This window comes from Hyla sarda, chromosome 10 (genome assembly GCF_029499605.1).
Source record: "Hyla sarda isolate aHylSar1 chromosome 10, aHylSar1.hap1, whole genome shotgun sequence".
In the NCBI taxonomy this organism is placed as follows: domain Eukaryota; kingdom Metazoa; phylum Chordata; class Amphibia; order Anura; family Hylidae; genus Hyla; species Hyla sarda.
This window is the reverse complement of record NC_079198.1, coordinates 31,074,654-31,096,232: the sequence shown is the minus strand read 5'-3', so window position 1 is coordinate 31,096,232 and position 21,579 is coordinate 31,074,654. Positions and strand designations below refer to the sequence as shown.

Here is a 21,579-nt window from a genome sequence, read left to right as displayed (position 1 = left end):
CTTTATACAACAGCCACTTGTGGGCCAAGAACTGGATACTTAAAATAACCACATGTGCTTCATGTGAGGCTTCTTTCACACTATGTATTATTCATCCATTATTAAACATCCGTTTTCTGTATTGTATAATAAAAAAAAAATGGATGTATCATACCGGATGAAATAACGGGTGCTAATGGCTGAATAACTTCCGTCAAAATAACAGGCATATTCATCCGTTAAGACCCGTGATAACGTCCATCATGTACCATTATTTTATGGCCGTTTTAACATCTCTCCCTACAGACTCCCGCAGCCGGGACTACTACTACTCCCATCATGGAACAGACTTGTTTCCATGATAGGAGTAGTAGTCCCCTGGCTGCAGGAGTCTGCCAGTGGCTTGGGAGGCTACATTAGTGTTTGTGCTACTACATAGAACAGACTCTGTTCCATGATGGGGGTTGTAGTACAGGGGATGAGGGATTGATCGCATCGGGTCTTGCTTCTGAGACCTGATGCGATCAGAAGTTATTAAACAGGGGAGTGGGCAGCATGCGCCCCTCCCCTGCGATGTACAATGTATTTTTACTTTAATTTTTTAATTCCCTGCCGGGAGCCCTGAATGGCCGGTACGGAGGAGCCATTCAGGGCTCCCGGCAGGGTTTTTAAACTTACAGTGTGCCTAATTAGTGTATAATCACATTCCCCCTGCCTTAAGTATATTCATTTTATTCCCCCCGATGTGTATAGGTATGATTCTCCCCCTGCCTGCTGCCCAGTAATCTTCTAGCGCTGTCACAGCACACAGCAGGGACATGCCATTCCATTCCCTGCTGCTCATCTCCGTACTTGACAAAGATGAGCAACCTGGAATGGAGAGACCTGTCCCCCCGTGCGCTGCTTCATTTATTCACTGCCACCGGTTCCTGACATGTCCCTGCTGCAGCCCTGCTCCAAGCGCAATCAGAGCGCACAGCGGGGACATGTCAGTCTATTCCCCACTGCTCATCGCCATACCTGATGGGGACATGTCGGGCGGCAGTGGGGAATGAATAAATGAAGCAGAGCACATGAGGGACAGGTAAGGTACCGGTGGTGGCGGGGAATGGAGCGCTATAACAGCGCACAGGGGAGATGGGTCCTTCAATTCTCCACTGCTCATCTCTGTCAGATCCGGAGATGAGCAGCAGAGAATGGAATGGCATGTCTCTGATGTAACAGCGCTAGAAGATGACCAGGCAGCAGGCAGGGGAGGAATCATACATATACACATGGGGGGGAATAAAATTAATATACTTAAGTCAGGGGGAATGTGAATATACAGTAATTAGGCACACTGTAAGTTTAAAAACCGTGACGGGAGCCCTGAATGGCTCCTCTGTACTGGCCATTCAGGGCTCTCGGCGGGTAATATAAAAATGAAAGTAAAAATACATCGTACATCGCAGGGGAGCAGAGCATGCCACCCACTCCCCTGTTTAATAACTTCTGATTGCATTGGGTCTCAGAAGTGAGACACAGTGCGATCAATCCCTCAGCCCCTGTACTACAACCCCCATCATGGAACAGAGTCTGTTCCATGATGGGGGTAGTAGTACAAACAATAATGTAGCTTCACCAGCCACTGGCAGACTCCCGCAGCTGGGGTACTACTACTCCCATCATGGAAACATGTCTGTTCCATGATGGTAGTAGTAGTAGTCCCTCAGCACTGCAGGAGTCTGCTGATGTCATCTATTCTAAACATATACAATGTATACAAGATACTATTCTACCATTTTTTCATTTAAGAAAAATAAAAAGTCAGATTTATTGACAACCTCCAGTAAATCCACTAAGTATCAATATATACAAACATTGTAGAAATCTTTATATCTTAAATGGGCACTGTCAACAACGTTTTTTTTTATATGTTGTAGTACTTCTGTACTACAACATATCTGTAATATATTTAAATTTTTTACATTTTTTAAATTATTATTAGGGAGAAATTCATGTTTGAAAGCCGGCCACTAGGGGTCTCCCTCCTAGTGGTCGGCTGCAGCCTGGTGTGACATCATGCCTGAATTCAGACCAATGCCGGACCGAAGAGGTAACTCTAAGTAACACTGACATAACCTGTAATACTTGCAGATGTAATATAGATAGAACAAGCGTTTCAAAGATGGAAGACTGGACCAGGTGTAAAAAGGTAAGTAGGAGGACGGGGCCACAAATGACCCCACACGTTCCGTCGCTCCCAAAGGCGACTTCCTCAGGAAGTCGCCTTTGAGAGCGACGGAAGGCATGGGGTCTTTTGTGGCCCCGTCCTCCTACTTACCTTTTTACACCTGGTCCAGTCTTCCATCTTTGAAACGCTTGTTCTATCTATATTACATCTGCAAGTATTACAGGTTATGTCAGTGTTACTTAGAGTTACCTCTTGTTGTTTATATACTATTGATTATATTGCTACATAGCCTGCATACCTATGATACATAATAGTTTCATTTATATGGTGTCACGATTTATTCAATACAGTAGGACGGGGGCCTGTTTCTAGGAGAGGGGGTTCATGGCCCCTCCCTAGGTGAGTGCTTGGGCTTACATTTATAGCCCATTATTTTAATTGGTTTTAATAATGTTTTTTCCTCCCCTTTGTTATGCAGTTTTTTGCCTGGTGCATATGTTATAAATAAAATTGTTATATTTATCCAATATTTGTGTGTTGGTGTGTGGATAATTATTCAGTGTTTCCCCTTCACTCTTTTTGCTTTGGACCTGATGTGACAGTGCGGGCGCTGCGAATAGCTCTCTCTGGTATGGGCATCTGCTAGCTCCGTGTGGATGATATGGAGCGATTTCCCAAGAGTTAAATGAAGATGTTGCTCCAGCAGGAGACTCATGGTTGTCTGGCAGCGTTCCCAAACACAGATTAGAGGATCAGGTGTGGTAAGTGAGATCCTGTGCAATGTAGAAAATCCGGTACTTCGGTGCAAATTACAGCCAGGCAGCAGTGCTTGTTTTTAGTGCCGTATTCAGACGATGCAGGTAACTCTAGACGTGCTTCAGGGTGCTTAAACCAACCCCTTCTTCAGTAGACAAAATTGTGTCAGTATGTCACAATTTTGTCTACTGAAGAAGGCCTATTTCATTTCCGGTTTAAGGAGAACCTGTTAGCCACTAACCAAACTTTTTCTAAAAGTTTGGCCAGCCTGCCAAACCAAATTCTTGAAAAGTTTGCTTAACTCTAGATAATAACATTATGAATTGCACTTACATTACCCTTCTGCTATTATATTCTCTTTTATCCCGCAAGGTATCTATGTCTGAGTTGTCACATTACTTTCTAATCTATTTCATACTAAAAGTATTAGTCAAAACCAAAGACCAATGATTTACGATTCAATAATTCATCTTCTAAGCCACTGCCAAAATGCTTGATGCTTGGGATGATAGGGAAGAGATTATGTGCATTGTTTGGCCTACTTTAGAACTATTCAATCCAGGCTGGGCAGATGATCAAATATCTGCTACATCTTAACATTGCTGAAGTGTATTCATTGCATAATAGCAACACAGCTAATGATAACTTATTATTGTAACTATTCTGTACATAGGAAGCACCAACAGAATGTGTAGTGTTGTGTGATTAGATCTGTATGATTAAAATTCTCTGATCACATTGGCATAGATTCAAAAATGCTTGAACAGGACTATATTATTGATGCCTTATTCTTAGAAGAGACCATCAAGTAGGCGTGAGACACCTGGCACTCCTATCAATTAACTGATTTGAAGGGCCGCTATATCCATGCAACCAGCTGTGTCACTCCCTACCACACACAGTCCATTTCCTTGGTTAATGGCTGTTGCTGGTATTGCAGACCATCTCATTAAAGTAAATAAGATAAGCTGTGATGCCAAGTACAGCCGATACCCGATGTATAGTGTTGTACCTGGTAGACATCTGGGATAGTAGAAAATGAAAGTGCCACTCACCATGTATTTCAGCTCAGTGAAGTGACGCCAGTGTGCCCAACTTGATGGTCCGTTGAACTGCTGGAGAACAGCTGTCAGCAATCAAGTTGAGCACACTGGCGTCCATGCTTGGAGCTGCAAGACTTTAAATGTCTGTACTGTCTGTATGATGCACCACAATAAAAAGTGAAGAGAAGACACGTGGTGAGTGCTATTTTCATTATTTATTATTCCAGATGTTTGCCTTGGACTGCTATCAATTCCTAGAAGTAGAGCACCACTAGTCTCTTGAACTATATCTACCCTGGTGAAAGGAAAAAGCTGTTGGAGTGTATTGGTGTATATTACTGTATTTGGAGCTATTGCAGTGCCATCCCTCTATACCTGAACTGTGTTGTGCCTGGTAGTAAATGAAGAAGCAGCAGAGTTTGCACAAAGTTTGCACCAGGCAGCAGTCAGGGAAGGAATCATACATATACACATGGGGGGAATAGAAGGGCCCCTTCAATCAACAATTGACAAAAGCTGCCGGGACTTAGACCACTACTACATCAAGCTGATCAGTGGTTGTCTGGGTGCTGGGGCCCTCGCTGTATTATTGTCCCCGGATTGAATGGTGCGGACCGTCCCTGAGCTCCTGCTACATTAGTTGTCTATAAGGCCACCAAACTGTGCTGATCATGAAAATGATCCAAAGTCCCATAGACAATGAATGAATTGGCGGCCACAAATAGATCTGCACTATATATTCTAGGGACATATATGTCCCCTTTCTGGGGATGGGCGGGACCACCACCGATATGCTTATTATCTCCTATCCTGTGCTCTAAAATGCCAACACCATCCCCACAAATAGGTTATCACATGGGTACCTGACTATTACCTCAGAATGCTCTAATCATCTAATAGAATATCTTACAAACCAAATAACCCTGTTAAATTAATATAATTGTGTTGGTAAAAGCTACATATACTGGGCAATAAATATGGTACTTGACTATCACTGGTTCCTCCTATAGAGAATAAATAGAGAAGCAACGTTCACCTGAGACCACCACTCCAGCTTTTAAACACATTCTCTATCATTTTCATAGGAGGTAAGTTTAAATGGTGGGACAACCAGTTTAAGACTAATGCCCTAATCTCTAGATTGATCACACAGTCTTTAGCTTCCCATATGAATTAAACATGAACAGCGTTTTTGGGTACTGGCTAGTTAGTGTACTAGAAAAAATTAAAGAATATTTACTACCATGACAAATGGTCTGAATGGAATGAATTTGTACAAGAGATCCAGCCAACAGCTCTTTATTTCTTATAAACCTCACAATAGATTTTAGATTTTCAGCTTTTTTCCTTGTCTAAACTAGCTGGAAATGCAATGGAGAAGAAGTTGAGTGGTCAAGTGATCCTTCTGAAGAGCCTGGCAAATAGGGATGTATTCAAAATGATGCACGCGTTGTTTGTTGTGAAAAATATTTCTTAGGATACTATTAGAAAAAAACTAAATTGAGCTCATACAAAAGAACATACAATGGTCTTTTCTAGACCATTGTAACAAGAAACCAGACTTAACAATGCCAGATCTGCAAAATATGTAAATGGCTGCCAGAACTGACCAATCAGAATGGGCATTTCACTAATAAAATGCTGATTTCGGGTAGAAGAGCTGTCATGGTGCACATCTACAATCTTGTATAATGATCTGATTGCTTCTCAGCATAATATCAAAAACTAACAGGTTGTTAGTATACATTTTGATCAAAAAATACAAGCCCACTCGCCACGTCAAGGCCACCTATCCAGAGTGGGTCCCTAACGTCCCTAGCATAAAATGGCGCAGCACCGGGCGGCGACCACCACCGCCGCAACGCCAATGCCCACAGGGGGGGAAACGACCCACTGGCAGAGCAGCCCCAATGCCACTCAAACCAGTCTATGAGCCGCACCCCCCCCCCCCGCAGACACGGCGCCACGGCAGCAACGGACACCGCACAGCACCACACCAGTGTGAACAGGGATGTAAAAGCTCACTTACCATACTCTCCCAGTCAGACTGGGAGGCAGCTAGGAAAGAAATGGCCCATGTGCAGCTAACTACTGCTTATATAGGGTTGGGCTGAGGGGGTGGGGAAGAGTGCAGCACATGTTAAAACAAATAAAAAGGAGGGGATAGAATTCTAGTGTGAATTCGGGTAGAAGAGCTGTCATGGTGCACATCTACAATCTTGTATAATGATCTGATTGCTTCTCAGTATAATATCAAAAACTAACAGGTTGTTAGTATACATTTTGATCAAAAAATACAAGCCCACTCGCCACGTCAAGGCCACCTATCCAGAGTGGGTCCCTAACGTCCCTAGCATAAAATGGCGCAGCACCGGGCGGCGACCACCTAATTTTACTAACAACCTGTTAGTTTTTGATATTATGCTGAGAAGCAATCAGATCATTATACAAGATTGTAGATGTGCACCATGACAGCTCTTCTACCCGAATTCACACTAGAATTCTATCCCCTCCTTTTTCTTTGTTTTAACATGTGCTGCACTCTTCCCCACCCCCTCAGCCCAACCCTATATAAGCAGTAGTTAGCTGCACATGGGCCATTTCTTTCCTAGCTGCCTCCCAGTCTGACTGGGAGAGTATGGTAAGTGAGCTTTTACATCCCTGTTCACACTGGTGTGGTGCTGTGCGGTGTCCGTTGCTGCCGTGGCGCCGTGTCTGCGGGGGGGGGGGTGCGGCTCATAGACTGGTTTGAGTGGCATTGGGGCTGCTCTGCCAGTGGGTTGTTTCCCCCCTTGTGGGCATTGGCGTTGCGGCGGTGGTGGTCGCTGCCCGGTGCTGCGCCATTTTATGCTAGGGACGTTAGGGACCCACTCTGGATAGGTGGCCTTGACGTGGCGAGTGGGCTTGTACTTTTTGATCAAAATGTATACTAACAACCTGTTAGTTTTTGATATTATGCTGAGATGCAATCAGATCATTATACAAGATTGTAGATGTGCACCATGACAGCTCTTCTACCCCAATTCACACTAGAATTCTATCCCCTCCTTTTTCTTTGTTTTAACATGTGCTGCACTCTTCCCCACCCCCTCAGCCCAACCCTATATAAGCAGTAGTTAGCTGCACATGGGCCATTTCTTTCCTAGCTGCCTCCCAGTCTGACTGGGAGAGTATGGTAAGTGAGCTTTTACATCCCTGTTCACACTGGTGTGGTGCTGTGCGGTGTCCGTTGCTGCCGTGGCGCCGTGTCTGCGGGGGGGGGTGCGGCTCATAGACTGGTTTGAGTGGCATTGGGGCTGCTCTGCCAGTGGGTCGTTTCCCCCCTTGTGGGCATTGGCGTTGCGGCGGTGGTGGTCGCTGCCCGGTGCTGCGCCATTTTATGCTAGGGACATTAGGGACCCACTCTGGATAGGTGGCCTTGACGTGGCGAGTGGGCTTGTACTTTTTGATCAAAATGTATACTAACAACCTGTTAGTTTTTGATATTATGCTGAGAAGCAATCAGATCATTATACAAGATTGTAGATGTGCACCATGACAGCTCTTCTACCCGAATTCACACTAGAATTCTATCCCCTCCTTTTTCTTTGTTTTAACATGTGCTGCACTCTTCCCCACCCCCTCAGCCCAACCCTATATAAGCAGTAGTTAGCTGCACATGGGCCATTTCTTTCCTAGCTGCCTCCCAGTCTGACTGGGAGAGTATGGTAAGTGAGCTTTTACATCCCTGTTCACACTGGTGTGGTGCTGTGCGGTGTCCGTTGCTGCCGTGGCGCCGTGTCTGCGGGGGGGGGGGGGTGCGGCTCATAGACTGGTTTGAGTGGCATTGGGGCTGCTCTGCCAGTGGGTCGTTTCCCCCCTTGTGGGCATTGGCGATGCGGCGGTGGTGGTCGCTGCCCGGTGCTGCGCCATTTTATGCTAGGGACGTTAGGGACCCACTCTGGATAGGTGGCCTTGACGTGGCGAGTGGGCTTGTACTTTTTGATCAAAATGTATACTAACAACCTGTTAGTTTTTGATATTATGCTGAGAAGCAATCAGATCATTATACAAGATTGTAGATGTGCACCATGACAGCTCTTCTACCCGAATTCTCACTAATAAAATGCTATTAGGTAGTTGTGTTGCCTATTTGTCTTTTTTTTTGCTGCACATTACTACACTGACTTTTTTTTCTTACTAATGACAATAACGCTTTGAAGATTACAGTTAAATGGGCACTGTCACCAACATTTTTTTTTATATGCTGTAGTACTTATGTACTACAACATATCTCTAATACAGTTTCATTTTAAAAAAAAATTTAAATGGTTTATTTTACATTTGAAAGTCGGCCACTAGGGGTCTTCCTCCCAGTGGCCGGCTGCAGCCTAGCGTGACGTCGCGCTTGAATTCCGATCGATGCCAGCCAGGCAATCGGTCCGAATTCATTCAGCCTTCGCTCACTCCCTGCCTGTCAATCAGACAGGCAGGAGCGATCGCAGTGAACGCCGGGGCTGCGTGCATTGGCTGCCTAGATTCATGCGCAGCCCGTCCCCACCCCGTCATGTAATCATTAGGGTGCCTAAAGCTGCTGCAAAACTACAACTGCCAGCATGCCCATACAGCTGTATGGGCATGCTTGGAATTGTAGTTTAGCAACAGCTGTAGGCACACTGGTGATTAGTGATCAATGTTTATAAAGCAGTGTGCCTACAATTTTTTATAAAGTATAATTGGGCATATAGGGCCACGTTGGGGGGGGGGGGGTTCTATATTATTATGATTTTTTAAATGAAAAAATACCAACCATTATATGCAAAATCTCAATCCCGGGTCTGAGCAGGTGTATATTTCAAGGCAAGCTACTCCTATACTCCTCCTCCCTGGGTAGCACATGCACTGCTAAACAGGGAGGAGGAGACACCGGACCAGTCTACCGTGCAATTTGCGGATCATCTATGCGTGCTCCCAATAGGAGCGCAGCATAGATGAAGTGAGGGCGGAAGTCGGCGCCCAGCAGGCATCAGTGACTTCACGCCTGGTGGGGAAGTCGGCTTCCGGGAGAGGGCAACTCAGCAACACAAGAAGAGCTGAAGATGACCACTTTGTAAGTTATGAAAAAATTTTTAAAGGCAGGGAGGGGGTTAGGGAGAGATTACCTATAGGTAGGGACAGAAGAAGAAAAAAAAAGATGTGGGGGCTACTCTTTACCATAAAAACTTGATTTTAACAATAGGTTTCTTTTTGTTGGCACTAGTTCTGGAGATACGAGTGGGTCCCATTGGTGGAACCTGCATCTATCAATCATTTATGGCATGTCCTATGGATGTGCCATAAATGTCTTAGATCAGAATAACCCTTTATTCTATTATACATTTTCTAAGAAAGCAGACATAGGAAACAGGGACACAAAACCATGGTTACCTTTTCTTGAGCAGTCCACTAAAGTCGAGTTCTCCTGCATTATCATCTTTTTTTGGTTCACCCCTAAAAGAGATTTGAGGTGCAACAAAATAAGTATCACAATATAAGAAAAGTATGACCAAGATGGGAAATGTAAAGCGTGCTTACGTTCTTTTGAAAGCTTGCAAAATATTGTCTTCATCTCTTGATGCTGAAAAGGGATTTAGAAAGTCTTTGTCAATGGTAATTGGAGAAGTAGAAATCTCAAAGAATGAATAATTTCAAAATATTTATCAGACATTTGTTTAAAGCAGTGTTCCCCAACCAGGGCTCTTCCAGCTGTTGAAAAACTACAACTCTCAGCATGCCTGGACAGCCTTTGGAATTTACTACAGTAATGCTATCATCCACCCAGAGTAGCATAGCCATATTCCCCAGGAAACATATTGGGGGGGGGGGGGGGTATGTATGAAGCTTTTTACACTGTTTTTTTGTCTGTGATTTGTCGCAATTTTTCTTTTATGTCATTTTTTGCGACAAACAATTGCGCCAAATGGTTTAGAACAAAATCACTGATTTCACTTTGTTAGTCGTGATTCCAGTTACAATCATTCTTTGGTCTGGAATTCATTAATTGCGACTTTTCAATTTGGCGCAGGTTTAGGCGCAAATACCTTCATTTAGGCGCAAATCTACACCATGAATAAAGTGACAGAGAAAATAGCTACAACAATAGAACGTCCCAAAGTCAGATTTACTGCCTGAAATTCTGGGTCTGCGCCTTTTGTAGGGCTACATTTGTGCCAAAATTACAAACTTGTGTACGACAATTGATAACTTTGGCGGAAATATGCTCCATTTGACGCTAAAAAACATACATAAAATCACACATTGCTACACCATTATTGATACATGTCCCCCATTGTCCCTGGCCACATGAAATGCTGGGGAAGACCTTTACTACAACACTTCCAAGTGCGGGTCCCATGCAAAAAAACAAGACAAAGCGCCATATGGAGGAGAGAACGTTTCTACACCAGCACAGACGTGGGTTCTTTACTGTTAAAGCAGTGACACCATGGAACTCTCTGCCAGAGGAAGTGGCAGTGGTTGTGGTGAATAAAAGAGATGGGGGACAGGACACATTTTTGGAGGGTAATAATATTACAGTTTATGGATACTATATTAATAGGGACAGAACATTGATCCAGGGACTTATTCTGATTGCCATATTGGAGTCAGGAAAAAATCCCCCCCCCCCCCCCCTTGGTATGGGGCAATAGACACCAGCCTCATGAGGTTTTTTTTTGTCTTCCTCTGCATCAGCACATTAGGGACACCACAGTTCCCGTATCAGATTTTTGATGAAAAACTGATTCCCAAAACCTGAGTAAACTGTATCAAAACGTGTGTACAAATTTCACCCTGTATATTGTTAAGAATCGTATGAATCGGTTTGAAAAATGATGTCCGGTTGCATCCGTTTTTTTAAGAAAAAAAACTGTATACGTTTTTTAACTTTTCACTCCATTTTGAATAAAGTTTCACTTGTTTGATTAAAATTCCAAGAAAAAAACTGTGCAAAGTCAAAAACACATACGGTTCTGTACGATTCCCATTGACTCCCATGTTAAAAGAAAAACATATATGGTTTAATACAGTTTTTCACCCGGACCAAAAAATGTGGTAGTCTACCGTTTTGGGTACAGGTAAATATATATAATTTACATAGATATTTTAGTAGGCTTATTTTGGGTGCAAAATACATTAATTTATCAGGCCTTGGGCTGATATTCTCCACCCACTTAAAATGTTAAAAAGTTTAAGAGTGATGCAATAGTTACTTTCTATGTTTGAGTTAACATACCTTCCACGTCAATATTGAAAGAAGCACTGTCACATTTGTCTTTGGAAATCACTTCACATCTATATCCACCAGAATCGGCCTCTACTGCCTTCAGAATCTTCAGTTCAAAATGATATATCTGTAAGAAGACATTGGCCCAGATTTACTAAGATTGTGAGCTTTTCAAAATAATGCCATTTGGCTTAATGTATTAGGCAGTTTTTTGCACAAATTTGGGCCAAACTAAGTAATCACACCACTAATATAAAATACCAGAACAATTTAAAGTGTGTTCTGGCTTTATACATCCTATCCCGTCTGGCAGGGGACCATTGCAATCATACATCTTAACCTTTATCCTTTGGATAGGGGATAAGCTGTATAAAGCCCAACTACCCCTTTAAAGTTGCTCAGACAAGTGCAAACACCATTCCGTCCCATTGCACCATTATGAGACTATTCACGCCAAAATTATAGGAAAACTCTTAGTTTTTTTTTTGCCTTACTCTGGATCAACACAGTAGGGTCTTAGGTTGAACTCGATGGACTCTTGTCTTTTTTTAATTTTTTATTAAACCTTACAAACCATGTAAACATATTGTGACATATGAAAAATCATATCCTTTTAGGGTTTATGAGCTGCTATGTTGAAATTTTATCTGCAAACCCTGACACAATCTGTGGGGAAAATTGTAAACAAAAAAGATTTCTGCATGATACCCTGAGGTCTTCTTGAAGTCCTTATCCTTAACCTAATATCTAACCCTTCCTCCAATTGCTAATTTGGTGTCCACTAGGTTATTTACCTAAATCGAATCCCTATTGATTAAAATTTGCGAAAATCTAACTTTTTGGGAGGGAATTTTTATTAATTCTCTATCAATTTGCTCATCCCTAATCCGTATCCTATAAACCTATCTTTACCCCCTCTTTTAGGACAAACACTTTTTCCTTTACTAAAACCCATCAGTCTCCAGATGTATGGTATAAAAAAGGATGACTAAGTAATCTTCTTCCTTTCCATCTTTGTGGGTTCAGTGTGTGACAGCGATGACCTTTTGGTCGGGCATGTTGGCAGAGTCATCTGTCAATGGATTCTATTCCTAAACTCCATGTTTTACCTTCTTTTCTTTCTCAACATTTTCCTTAAACTGAAATCGAGTTCCACTTTTGCTACCCAGCTCCAGCCATTTGCCTTTGAACCACTTAATGGATGGCTTCACAGTCAGCTGGCTCGCATCAACACTTGCTTTCAGAATGATATCCTTTCCTGTATAGAAAATATAAATATTTTGAAGGACAGATCTTCCATGTTATTTATTGTATATTGCTTTTCTCTACAGAGACATCTTCCCACAGAGACCAATATATGTAATTCAAAGTCATTGACTATATGTTCTGTTCCTCTACAAGAGACAAATATTTTACATAGGAAATCCTCCAGATTACATAGGAAATCCTCCGCCCGAATATGTGCTGTCTTTACAGATGGCATTGCACATTGCGTCAAAAAAATGCCGAAAAAATGAACATGACAATTCTTTTGTCGGATTCCAGAAAGAGATTACCTTCCTGGAAACATGCCTCGTTTTTCCTTCAATCCTATGGATCTAAAATAACATAAAAATCTTGCTATGCCTTTGTTGAAAATCAGAGACATGCAGAGATATAGTAGAACACATAAATGTCTCAGTATAACTAAAATACAAAGCCTTGCATTGGTGCATGGGTCCAGGGCCGGCCTTAAGTGTTCAGGTGCCCTGTGCGAGCTAACCTTGTGGCGCCCCCCCCCCCCATTACCCCATAAACATACACAAAGGCGAATCATATTTGGAAAAAAAGAAAAATAAATGAAAATTAAATTGTATACTTGCTAGAACATCCCCCCCCTCCAATGATTCCACCTATCTTGTTTTCTCTTTAACTTACAGGTTCAGTTTCAACTATTAGTGTCATAATCTGTTCCCTTCCTATTAATGAAATATATGGGAAAAAAATGACAAAAATGACAAATTGTGTTATGCCTAGTGCAGAGATGGGTTAGTGGGACATGACACTTGGATTCATTGATATGATTAATAAAACCTTTTATGTAACCTACCAGCTTCCACTGATACATTTTCTGGTGCTTCAATGAATAATCCTATTAATTCAGGGGAGCGTTCTTCAGGATTTGTGTCTAGAAGTCAGATAAAATCATAAGTTTGCAAACAACATTCATTCATTAAAAAACATCCATAATCTCTGGTTACAAAATGTGACTTAAAGGGCTTAGGGGATAAGTGTCTGATTGGTGGAGGTCTTACTCTTTAGGCCCTTTACAATCATAGAGGTCCCCAATGCCTCTGTTTGAATGGAGATGCGAGTATGCACACTGCCACTTTGTGGGATTGCCAAACATAGCCAAGTACAACTCTTTTTGACAGTCCTATAGAGTTTGAATGAAGTTGCAGCAGGCATACTGAAACACAAGACCATTAACACAGGACCAACATTATCATGATACACTGCTCAAAAAAATAAAGGGAACACTAAGATAACACATCCTAGATCTGAATGAATGAACTAATCGTATGAAATATTTTCATCTTTATATAGTTGAATGTGCTGACAACAAAATCACACAAAAATTATCAATGGAAATCAAATTTATCAACCCATGGAGGTCTGGATATGGAGTCACACTCAAAATCAAAGTGGAAAACCACACTACAGACTTATCCAACTTTATGTAATGTCCTTAAAACAAGTCAAAATGAGGCTCAGTAGTGTGTGTGGCTTTCACGTGCCCGTATGACCTCCCTACAACGCCTGGGCATGCTTCTGATGAGGTGGCGGATGGTCTCCTGAGGGATGTCCTCCCACACCTGGACTAAAGCATCTGCCAACTCCTGGACAGTCTTTGGTGAAACGTGGCGTTGGTGGATGGAGCAAGACATGATGTCCCAGATGTGCTCAATCGGATTCAGATCTGGGAAACGGGCCGGCCAGTACATAGCACCAATGCCTTCCTTTTGCAGGAACTGCTGACACACTCTAGCCACATGAGGTCTAGCATTGTCTTGCATTAGGAGGAACCCAGGGCCAATTGCACCAGCATATGGCCTCACAAGGGGTCTGAGGATCTCATCTCGGTACCTAATGGCAGTCAGGCTACCTCTGGCAAGCACATGGAGGGCTGTGCAGCCCCCAAAGAAATGCCACCCCACACCATTACGGACCCACCGCCAAACCGGTCATGCTGGAGGATGTTACAGGCAGCCGAACATTCTCCATGGCATCTCCAGACTCTGTCATGTCTGTCACATGTGTTCAGGGTGAACCTGCTTTCATCTGTGAAGAACACAGGGCGCAAGTGGCAAATTTGCCAATCTTGGTGTTCTCTGGCAATTGCCAAACATCCTGCACGGTGTTGGGCTGTAAGCACAACCCCCACCTGTGGACATCGGGCCCTCAAACCACCCTCATGGAGTCTGTTTCTGACCGTTTGAGTGGACACATGCACATTTGTGGCCTGATGGAGGTCATTTTGCAGGGCTCTGGCAGTGATCCTCCTTGCACAAAGGCGGAGGTAGCGGTCCTGCTTCTGGGTTGTTGCACTCCTATGGCCTCCTCCAGGTCTCCTAATGTACTGGCCTGTCTCCTGGTAGCACCTCCATGCTTTGGACACTACGCTGACAGACACAGCAAACCTTCATGCCACAGCTCGCATTGATGTCTCATCCTGGATGAGCTGCACTACCTGAGCCACTTGTGTGGGTTGTAGACTCATGTTACCACTAGAGTGAAAGCAACGCAAGCATTCAAAAGTGACCAAAACATCAGCCAGGAAGCATAGAAACTGAGAAGTGGTTTGTGGTCACCACCTGCATAACCACTCCTTCATTGGGGTGCCTTGCTAATTGCCTATAATTTCCACCTGTTGTCTGTTCCATTTGCACAACAGCATGTGAAATTGTCAATCGGTGTTGCTTCCTGTGTGGACAGTGTAATTTCACAGAAGTGTGATTGACTTGGAGTTACATTGTGTTGTTTAAGTGTTCCCGTTAGTTTTTTTTTGAGCAGTGTAGTTGGGAGTCCCATGACTCGGACCCACACTGACCCTTATTACCTATCATGTGTAATCTGTGGATAACCAATTTATTATCCAGAGTTCCTCAATTGAAATGATAGTAGATCAAAATCTAACAGATTTTTTCAACCTTTGTTTTTTGGAGGTTGTTTCCGGGCTGAAATGTATGTTTAAGGTTTTATTGACATTTCGTTCCGAGCCCTGTCAAGAAGAGCTAGACATACTGTGGAATACATGTCCTTCAGGAGGAAAGTATGTTAAACTAGGATTTTCTATAAAGTTAAAAAAAAATACTATACCAATGCATACAGACCCAGTGTGTAGCAAAGGAGGCTCCTTTAGCATAGGAATGTCGGCCGTGAAGTGACGAGTAGGCTTGTACACTTTGATCAAAATGTATAATACCTACCTGATATTAGTTTTTGTAGCTGTACTGAGAAGCAAAAGATCAATGCACCAAATGTAGATGTGCGGCCATGTCTAAACTTGTTTTATATTTGTATTATGTCCCCTCTTTTTGGTTTTGCCTCAGTTCCAGCAATCCACCAGCAATTTGGCCCAGGTGTTTCCTTAGTTCCAGCACTCCGCCCATTCAGTCCAGGTGTTGCCTTAGGTCCAGCACTCCGCTCATTCATTTCACTCCTAATGTTGCCTTAGCTCCAGTACTCCACCCATTCAGTCCAGGTGTTGCCTTAGGTCCAGCACTCCGCTCATTCAGTCCACTCCTAATGTTGCCTTAGTTCCAGTACTGCACCCATTCAGTGCAGGTGTTGCCTTATTCTCAGCACTCCACCCATTTGGCCCTTATGTTGCCTTGATTCCAGCACTCCACACATTCGGTCAAGGTGTTGCCTTATTTTCAGCACTCCACCCATTTGGCCCAGATGTTGACTTGGTTCTAGCACTCCACCCATTCAGGCCAGGTGTTGCCTTATTTTCAGCACTCCATCCATTTGGCCCAGATGTTGCCTTGGCTCCAGCACTCCACCCATTCAGGCCAGGTGTTGCCTTATTTTCAGCACTCCACCTATTTGGCCCAGATGTTGCCTTGGTTCCAGCACTCCCCCCCATTTGGCCCAGATGTTGCCTTGGTTCCAGCACTCCACCCATTTGGGCCAAGTGTTGCCTTGGTTCCAGCACTCCCCCATTTGGCACAGATGTATTTTTTTATTAGAAGGAGCCTGCAAGAGTTTGTTTCTAGTTTCTCCCAGTCTGCAAGGCAGAGAGCACATAAGAAGGTAAACTGTTTACACTGGTTTGGCACTGTGTCGCCGACATTGCTGCTGTGGGGAGGCATGGCCCAGAGCTAGGAACTAGGTGACTGTGAAGTGGGGGAGTAGGCAAATACATTTAAAATAAAATGCACACTAACTGTCTGATGTTAGTTTTTGTAATTGTACTGAGAAACAATAGATCAACGTACAATATGTCTAAATTTGTGTTAGGTGCATAAGAATACTCCTGACATACAAATATATGAAACGTATAGAAACAAATTGTGAGTGAAAGACTTTAAATAACGCACTTAAACGGGTATTTCTTATCTCAGCTTCGCCGGCCCCATAGAAGATGAATGGAATGGTAGCTGCACAGTGCTTTCAATTCATTCGGGGGATAGTCAAGTCCCCGTTCTCAGGATCGGGTGGGTTCCAGTTGTCAGCCACCCACTGAACAGCTTTTTATACTTATAGATATGAATGGTAATACCCTTTTAACTAGAAATTATGATTATTATAGCCCACAGAGAACTTGATGTTGCTTCTTATAGGTAACAGTAGAGAGATTTCTCCAATCACTGCTTTACCATCCGAACTGTAAAGTTATAGAATCTGATTCAAAAAGGGTTGGTTATGGCAGAAAGATTTAAAAAGTTTAATGGTTTCATTGAAAAATACAATATGCAAATAAATGTTGATCGGGGAATCTTTCCAGTTGCCGGCAGGGTTCAGGATAGAATTTTCCACTCTGCAGTAAATGGGTCTATGCCATTCATATTTTATTTTTACATTTTCTGGATCCACTGTCTTTGTAAGTCCACTGTCTTTCTATTTTTTTTTTTTTTACCCCCTAATACCCTTATGTAACTAAGTTGTGCCATTTGATTCAAAAGACAGTAATCCCGCAAGCTTCAGCATGATGCCATGTCAAGGAGTGCAGCATATTTTTTCCATTTTTGTTGTGCTTCAGCTTGTTAGTTGTGGCTTGTTGTCTAGAAAGAAGTTTCTTTTTCAATATCTACATGTTAAGTGGAAATCACATAGACCACTTAGTTGAATCTTGAATAGTACTGAATATCTTGGTCTTCTTCTGCAGTTCCTAATTATATTCAACATTTTCAAAAATGTTTAATTTTCCCAAATTTAAAGCTTTGATAGTAGATTTCTGCAAGTTTTCCTGTTGACTATATCTTTCAGTGGTATAACAGATCTACCTGAAAAACACTTACCGTCTGGTGGAAGTTCTCCATCATGGGCTCCTATAAGTCAATGAAGGAAAATTGACACAATAAATTATTAATACACATAGAAATGAGAACATTTCTACATCTGTGCTCAGCTGCCAATCTTTTCAGTACTACCCTGGTGGCCGCGGATCTGGAGGTGACCGGACCTGCCAGACTCATGAGGTACGTCCTTCCCTAGCTCGCCTGCTTCCCTATTCCTTCTTTTCTCTCTAACATTCATCTCACATTCTTGTCCTTGTTCTACTTTGATCCATCCCCCCCCCCCTTTTTTTCCTTTCTCTTCTCTCTCTTCTCTCTTGATCTATGTGACTGTGCTTATATCTTCCATAACTTGACGGCCCTTACCTACACCTGGCCTACACCCTTATTGAGATTTACATTCCAGTTACTGTGTTTATTCTCATGTTCTCTCTGAATTGCACTGTTATATTGAATTGAATTAACCATTGTCATGCTGTAAGGAGCACCTTCTATGATATTGAACTGGCCGTCCCATGAGCGTATCGAAGAGAGTCACTCATATCATCCTTTCTCCCTGTAAGATGCTCTTGTTGTTTTTAGTGTCTTGTCTGCTATTTTTGAAAATAAAAAATTTTACTTTGGAAAAAAAAAAAAAGAAATGAGAACATTTCATACCACGAGTTTTACACCATCTTATTGTGTTTCGTAAGGAAATGAATCATGATGATCATGGAACAAAGGGGGAAAAAAACGTGGGATCAAGATATGGAAGAATCTGTGCTTTCCTGCCATGGTGACATTTTATCTTCCTGTCCTTCTTGGTGACATCAGAAACTACTCATACCCAACGCAAAAATGATTCTTCAACCTCATGACCCAACCTGAGGAGTACTGGTATCTTCAATGACTTCACTGACGACTGGTTAAAAGGTGTGACATGCAAACATGCACATTCAACACATAACATACAAACACACATGTAGTATGGAAAGGACACAAGACAATTGTTGAAGTGCGTCTATCACTTGAAATTGTGCTAGTAAACAGACCACACAGTGTACAAGCAGCATACATGTATATTGCTGTCATAACTTGGTAACTCTCTTTTGTGTTTTTTTTTTTCCTTTATATTGTTTTTTTAGGCAGTCAGAGAAGTGTGGCCCAGGGTCCGCTTTACCCCGGGACTGCAACGCCTCTCTTGTATGTGTCACAGAAAAGACAGAAAGGGCCCATAGCAAGGATAAACAGTGACCACCATTAAGGTGCCAGATTTTACTATACCGGACAAAAGAGCTTGGTGTTTGTTTTATCCTCTATACCTTATTCCTTATGCCAAGGCCAATTTCCCAACCTATTAACAATAAAGGTACTTTGTGGAAGGGATCCATTGGATATATTGTTTGCCTCCATGGCATGTATATCTTTAAATGAATAAATGGGAAAGATTGAAAAATAACTAGATAATTGGGCTATAGAGTGCCTAAATCTTTATGCCATAAAGTGTGTTAAAAGGGAAGATACGGTATATATTTCTTTATATCAGTAGCAGTTAATTCTCAGGTCCCTTTTTTCGAAGCCAAAGTAGTAGGTTATCATACTGAGGAGGGTAGTGGTGGGCCCTTAATGGTGCAGGCCTGGGGCATTTTGCCCACCCTATAACCCGACCCTGTGTTATTGTATCACAACAATATTATATTAAGGACATTAAAGCATTGCATATTGGTGTTGGTTTTAAACATGCAACTTTATGTTGTTAACAACACTCTAATGGCATCATTGGTGATCTTTATAAAGGTAATATACTGGAAAAACACCAGGGATCAACAAGTTAGGAAAAAGATAAATTTTTTTTAGAAACAAATAAAACATTATATTGTTACTTGAGATTAGTTATAACACCTTTTGTTCCTCATTGTATCATAATCATAAATATATGGTTATCTTTACCAAACGGCAATAAATACCATTTCATTGACAACTTTAGATTAAAATCTTCATTCCCATAAAAACTACCTGTTGATCTTATAAAGAGCATATGCAATTTTATATCTCCTCTACCCTTGGCACATCAGAAAGTCTCATTGGTGTGGGTTTATGAGTTGTGATCCTATCTAGAGCTGGAGAAAATGATTTGCCTTTAAAAAAAAAAAAGGTTTTCTACTAATGAGGACGCTGACAAACATACAAATGTACAAAACATTCCATAAAAATAAAACATCATAAAAATGACAACTTTCCCATAAAACAACAACCTAGAAGAGATCGGAGGGACTCCTGAGTATTTGTAAGATTATAAGTGTTAAAATGTTTAATTACATTAAATGTATTGGATTTTTGTTTTACTTTTTACATTTACCTATGTACATTTTAAAATATTCCTGAAATCTTGTAGTTTTTATTCATACTAAAACTATGCAGAACTATGTTGTCTGTGATGATAAGGAGGAGGCTGCTGGTGAGTGATTAATACAGCATTGTAAGGAAGCCAGTAGATAGAGAAGACAATAGATGATATTCACAGCTCACCCCCCAACCCTCTCTAGTGAAATTACCCCAGAAAAGTTCACAGAGCATGCCCAGAAACTTTTCTCATTCATGTCAATTGGACAGTCTATTGTGCCTATGTCCATGGGGCATGCTGTAAAGTATTTCACAAAATGCTGTTACAGACAACTAAAAAATGGCAGCCCCCATAATAATGTACAAAAAATCTATAACAAAAATCTATAACAAAAGTCTTTATAAGACTGGGGGGGGGGGGGGGGGGGGGGGGACACAAATTCCAGTAGATTTGGAAACAATGACACAATGCATCAATTACTGGGACATACTGAATGGCTACATATTGACCACACACTACATTTACAATATACCAATACAAAAATGCCAACAGCTGACATTTTTGGAGCACTTTATTTAACTACATTGAAAGTACAACCAACAAGTAAAGGACACCATAAAGCATAACTTGTTGACAATAAACACTACATTGATCAATAAAACCAGCAACAACATGGTCTTTTGTTATATGTCAGAGCCAGTTTTATTAAAAATTTTAAACATCATTTAATCATTGTACATCAATTGTATTAACATGTATTAGATATAGTCAGATTTTGCCACTGTTATGGCCGTGAAACCTTTTTGGAGCTTCACGGTGAGATGATGATTATTGAATCACAACTGGCCACACAGAGCTGTATTATAAAGCAATGTATAACTGTCCTTACTTGCATGGAAGGGATCAGTCAAGGACTTCACTGTTGACAGTTGTTGGGGATTAATGCTACAATTTACCAGTATTAATTTAATCCAACTGGATGAAAAGGCGCCAACACCCCACACCAAGAAAGACTTCTTTTTATTCATGTTTCAAAATGCTTCGTTTTTTTTTTTGCTCCACATTTTGGTCCAACGACCATAACAGTAGCTGCATTGTAACAATAAAATAATAGTATCTCTACATAATTTTACCTTCTTTAGGGGCTGGCTTTTCAGCTGGTTTTGCTGCTGCTTTCCCAGCTGGCTTTGCAGGACCAGGTCCTTTTTTAATTCCTGAAAAAAAAGTTTTGAACATTAAAGCTTTATTTATAGACAAAAAAATATTAAGTTTTTATTTCTTCACAGATAATCTATAGCTTACATATTTTTATTTTAAATATCCCATCACCATAGTAATTAAGGCTTAAAAAGAGAATGTCAGCTGTACTAATATGTGCAGACACTGTCTGGTAGCTTTTAGAGTATAAGAATAGAGTATAAGTAGACGTGCCAGGCGGAAGTGCATACTGGGTCCGTATTACGCCTCCTCCCATAGACATGAATTGAGGGGGTGTGGTGGCTGTGTTCGCCAGTCATCCGACACTGTATGGAGTACGGATGACTGAAGATCGCGAGGGT

At 41.8% G+C, this 21,579-nt stretch overlaps 1 protein-coding gene across 1 annotated transcript in view; it reads right to left on the bottom strand.

The window, feature by feature from the left end:
* Window positions 1-21,579, bottom strand: part of MYBPC2 (myosin binding protein C2) — a 93,859-nt gene that overhangs the window by 65,732 nt on the left and 6,548 nt on the right. Inside the window, exons 2-8 of the mRNA XM_056541695.1 lie at window positions 21,154-21,234; window positions 17,701-17,730; window positions 13,284-13,361; window positions 12,304-12,452; window positions 11,204-11,321; window positions 9,505-9,547; window positions 9,358-9,420 (exon numbers count right to left, since the gene is read on the bottom strand). Coding sequence (XP_056397670.1) covers window positions 9,358-9,420; window positions 9,505-9,547; window positions 11,204-11,321; window positions 12,304-12,452; window positions 13,284-13,361; window positions 17,701-17,730; window positions 21,154-21,234 — 562 coding nt within the window. The remainder of the gene's footprint in view (window positions 1-9,357; window positions 9,421-9,504; window positions 9,548-11,203; window positions 11,322-12,303; window positions 12,453-13,283; window positions 13,362-17,700; window positions 17,731-21,153; window positions 21,235-21,579) is intronic.